Genomic DNA, 5,064 nt, shown 5'->3' on the forward strand with positions numbered 1-5,064 from the left:
AGGGTGCCCTGTTAAAAATCAAAGGGACATAAAATGGGCATTCAACATCAGGATGTGTACGCTTCAGAGAGAGTCCCATTGAAATCATCTTGCGACAAGTAATGAAATCAAAACTAATAATTGCCCCTTGAAAAAGCAGGACATTTGAATTTGATAGCTATAAAAGTATAGATAGGAAATGAATAATCGGCAACTTGCAAATGACAATTTACCCGTCAATCAGCAAGTAAAGGGCAAATAAAACAGGGGTCCTCCTGTCACTGTTTCTCACTGTAGCAGCTCTATTATAAGTAACAGAAAGGAAGAAGAGAAGACAAAAAAACAGAGGCATCGAATGATTTTGATCTGCCATGAGACCCCTCCCCAAGGCTACCCGCCAGTCAATCCCTCAGCAGAATTGAGAGGATTTCATTTTCCTTTTCCTTGTGCTAATCCCCAACTTACCCTCCAAGACACAGCAAATTTACCAATTCTAGACAAACTCCCCGTGCACTTTCTTCTTTCCAGTCCCTATGTGCTAGTAGGAGGCCGGCCACGGTCAATTCAATAAAGAGGAGCCCGGTTCGGTGCCTTCTTTCTCCGGTTCATTAAAATGGTCGATATTACGGTATCTCTTGGAAACATCGTCCGGCATGAATTTGTCAAGCTGCTCCTCTTCTTTCTCACAATCTCCGTAGTTGCAGTACAGGCAAGAGCCCTGCAAGCAACCCCACCATCCCCGCCTGAACTAGAGTTTGTCTTGCTCGAAGCGGCCGGTTCAAGGACCGAAACTGGAGTCATTAAACCCTCATCTGAACCCGGTTCAGACAAAGGCAAGAACTTACAATCATACAAGAAACTTGAAAGCCCACTTACACCTTTTGTTCTCAAAATATGATCAACCTGAAAAAAGAGAGGATTGGGGAGAAATGAGAGAGACCCGGATGAGGAAGCACGCTGTGAAGTGAACTGGTTAGAGATAGAATAGTGAAAGAGTAAAGTTTTAAGCATGGTAATTACTAGCTACCTTGCAAGAAATGGAGCAAAAGAGATGAGGGAATTGCAGACCTCTGTCACACCTGCTACAAATGTTGCCTCTGATATTCACTGGCCTTGTTAGTGGCCTTTGATTTAAAAATATCACTTTTGCACTGTTTGTAGTATAGGACTGGAAAAAAACAGAGAATTGGAATCGGTCATGGTCAAAATGGTAGGTGCAATTTGCTTTTTCAAGAAAGGAAGGCATTAAAAAAGCAGTAGCTAAATTTTCTCTGCGTATCAAAATTCAAAACAAGAAAGAAACCATATAAACAGTAACAAATGTGTACACGGACAGAAGTAGCATAGAATTATGCCACGAAGATTGCGATATCTATATGTTTTTCCCCTTATGTTTCTTGAATTTGATCATGTTCATGTCAAGATTTATTGCTTACTTGAACAAATGCAGAGTCGAATAATTTCTGCGCATCATCTAGCCTTAAAACATCATTATATACATATCTTCTTATCTGAAACATACAATGAGAAAAATCTCAAAACTTGTGAAATACATGATTTGTCATGTGAGAGCAAAAAACCTTATCTTAGCAGTAAGTCTTGAAGGAACCTGCAAGAGACGGTGAGAGCCGTGAGGAGACAGACAGTGAGGGCAGATACTGATGCAACAGTCTAAGCAAAATATGTTCTTTTCATTCTTTCTTGCTCCTTCGTGAATTACACAAGCATTGAAGAATTTCTCTGTAAGAAGTGCTTGAAGCCAAAGGAGGTAGTGATAGATTTGATGAAACCAACTGTACACAAAAACACGAAAATCAGTACTACTGCTAATAATTCAAGAAAAGAAAAACAAGAGTTTATAAAACAATTCAAAACATACCATTTTGAATTTTGGTGAGGGAGATGTAGATCAGTGCTTGTGGTCAGGGCTTGTAAAGATGGTGATGTACTAACTATTACTGCAGAGAGAGATAGAGAGAGACGGCGCCTGGCAAATTGGTGACAGTACTGCAGAGAGAGAGAGAGACAGAGCAGGGAGGAAGGGAGGTGGGGGGGTGCCTGGCCTCAGATAAAGGGGTGCGTCTTATTATTGTGTTTTGGACAAGAGAAATATACACTGACCATCTTTTTAAAACAAAAACAATTACGCGATACCTAGCTAGTGGTATGCTATACGCTACTTTAGTGTAAAGGGAGGTTTGGAAAATGAAAACACAAAGGGGCAGACAAGATTTTTGTAGTCAGACGATGAAGCAGAGGATCAAGGAAACTCAAATCAAGATCTAAGAGTATGTTTAAAATCAGAGTAATATTTTAACTTTTTTAAGATTTTAGAAAAGGTAAAGTTAAAATTCTATATTCAAATATAATATTTTTTCCATTTAAAAAACTGAAAAAAACTAGTTTTTTAAGTTTTTGAACTTACATTAAACTTGAAAAATAAATTTTAAGAGTTCTTGCAATTTTTAAAAATAATTTTAAAAAAAAACATGATTTTTTTTATATGCAAGGGCTTTTTAGTAATTTTACATTAATATTATTTTTTTTTTTTAATATTTAATTATTTTCATAAGTTTGATTTTTTATTATAAATCTAATATAAATTTTTTTATTTAATAATATGGCTTTTTTCATGATAATTTTTTATTGAGTGAGATAAATTAATATTCAACAATTATATTATAAAAATGTAAAATATTAAGAGGGTTATTATAAAATATGATTTTGATTTATTATAAAAAATAGTTATAATTCTAATGTTTTTTTCGGAGAAGAAATCGTTTTTATTTAAATAAATAAACATGTTTTTTATTACAAAATTAAATTGAAAAAAGAAACAAAGAAAAAAATGTTTTTGTTAATTAGAATTTTTCTTTATGTTATGCTTGCTAAGAGCCCATAAGGCGAAAAGACCTCTAACCATTTGTTTCTCTGTAAAATGGTTGGCCTGGCCTGGCTGCAGGTGTCTGCTCTTTACTTTTATCTCCTCGTGTCAGATGCTGTTTGAAAATATAATTATAATTATATTTTAAAATGTTAGAAATATATTAAAATATATTTTTTATTTTTAAAAATTATTTTTAATATTAATATATTAAAATGATATAAAATTATTAAAAAAATATTCATTTAAAATAATAAAAAAAATTAAAAATAAATCAAATTTTATTAAAAATACTTTTAAAACATAAAAAGTAAAAACAACTCAAGTATGACATGGTAATGCAATAAAAAAATACTTTTTTAAAAATTTTAAATTTTTTGTTTTACTTTGAATTAGTATTGTTTTTAATATTTTTAAACTATTTTGATATATTTATTTTAAAAATAACTTTTAAAATAAAAAAATATTAAATATATTTTTTAAAATAAAAAAACATTTTGAAGATTAGGCTGCTTCCAAACAACTTGAAACAGCTACTTTTCTCGTTCAATGTGGAAAACAGTAAAAAGGAATGGCAAGTGGCACTAAAAGAGATCTTCCTAGAGTCACCTTTTTTATTTTGATGGGATTTTACAAAAAAATATATTTAGCTTGGTAAATTAAAGATATTAACAGAATTTGAAAAAAAACATTTGTAAAATAGTATAACATTAGTAAAATATTGATAAAAATAATTTAATGTATTTGATTAAGAATGTTTTTGAAATTGAAATTATAAAATAATTTTAAAAAATATATATTAATATTAATAATTTTTAATTTAAATATTATAGATTTAACTATTGTTATTACATCATAAAATAAATAATATTTTATATGAAATATTTTTTTATTATTCTATTAAATTATTTATAATTCCATCACGTCTAAAATACATCCAACAGTTTTTTATTATCTAATTAAAAGAAAACTAATTTAATTAATCTCATTTGATGTTTGCTATAATATGAATAATTGATTTTTAATTTTTTTAACACATGTTAATAATATTTAAATATTATTTTTAAGAAAAAAAAAATCTTGGACCCTTCGTACCTAGTATAGTAGCTCCTAAAACGGCAAGACATACGATTTTTTTTATTGCCACAATACACTTGGCACCTCAACTGAGTCCAAATAATAATAATAAAAAAATAAAAAATGGCCACAAATTGCCATCGAAACCCGAAAGCGACCTCATTCACAAATGAGAAAAACATGGAAGACAAACCCAACGCCTCTCGTCGACGGCCAATTTAGCAATAAGCTAAAAAAACCTCAGCCTGCCATTCTCAAAATCAACAGCAAAGAACGAATGACGAATAATAGTGCACCTGAAAATAAATATCCAAAATTCTTATTTCAATAATCTCTTATTAATTAGTAGCTAGCCTTTCTTTTTTAAAAACAAATTTGCGATTATTGCCGCCGCCGCCGCCAGTTAAGGAATTCAATGATCTTGTATTTTAGAAATATTGTTATTTAAATCATCATCAATAATGTCATTTTGTGTAGGGCAATAGAAACCTACTCTACAGGTCGTAGTTTGAAGGAGAAGTCATGTGACATGCATACATTCTTCGACCTAGAAAATTGTTCTGACTCGTGCGGGTTGAAGGTAGCAAAAGGTGTAAAGACTTGGTGGTGGAGAAGCCATATACCCCATCAACTAAAATCAATAAAAATATTGTGCAAGGAAAAAATCCAGAACGTTTAGACTTCCTTTTTTTTTTTTTTATAAACCTTATTTATACGGATGTCCGGGTCAGGTTGCACGCACCACAACTAATCCCACGGCTCACTGAACATCCTGCAAATGTTCAAGTAAACATATAAGGCGTGATCGCGGAGTGACAGGCATGCACGATAAAGTTTGAACCCAGAATGTAAAGGAAGGGAACAAGTCATTTCAACCGCAAGGCTAAGACCTCAAGTTCGTTTAGACTTCCTTCTTGTATAATTATGTTGAGTCATTGACGCTGTAACAATCCAAACATATATCTTATACAAAAACAATGGTATATTCTGTAAAAAAAATTATATCTTTTTCCAAATTCTAAAAATTAACTAGGTGCGCTGCCTAGCACTCCGGATATTAGACGCATACCTAGCAGGGGCGGTAGAGGCAAGCACCATGGTATTTTATGAGCCTGAGCACTCAT

General features: G+C 31.9%; 1 protein-coding gene across 1 annotated transcript; it reads right to left on the reverse strand.

Annotated features, from left to right (window-relative positions):
- Nucleotides 1-506: 506 nt before the first annotated feature.
- On the reverse strand, nucleotides 507-5,064 carry LOC118057006 (uncharacterized). The gene is made up of 6 exons (XM_073407543.1): nucleotides 5,010-5,064; nucleotides 1,859-2,042; nucleotides 1,589-1,772; nucleotides 1,416-1,490; nucleotides 1,007-1,147; nucleotides 507-882 (listed from the first exon to the last, which is right to left on the reverse strand). Exons 1-6 carry the CDS (start codon nucleotides 5,062-5,064, stop codon nucleotides 544-546), a joined length of 978 nt encoding a protein of 325 aa, XP_073263644.1. The 3' UTR covers nucleotides 507-543.

The sequence above is a fragment of the Populus alba genome, chromosome 2 (genome assembly GCF_005239225.2).
Source record: "Populus alba chromosome 2, ASM523922v2, whole genome shotgun sequence".
NCBI lineage: Eukaryota > Viridiplantae > Streptophyta > Magnoliopsida > Malpighiales > Salicaceae > Populus > Populus alba.

Coding starts and splice junctions, on each gene's coding strand:
- LOC118057006 (XM_073407543.1), bottom strand. CDS start 5,064: ATGAGTGCTCAGGCTCATAAAATACCATGGTGCTTGCCTCTACCGCCC. Junction 2,043..5,009: donor GCCTCTACCGCCCCTGCTAG/GTATGCGTCTAA, acceptor CCTTTATCTGAG/GCCAGGCACCCCCCCACCTC. Junction 1,491..1,588: donor GCTCTCACCGTCTCTTGCAG/GTTCCTTCAAGA, acceptor TGTATGTTTCAG/ATAAGAAGATATGTATATAA.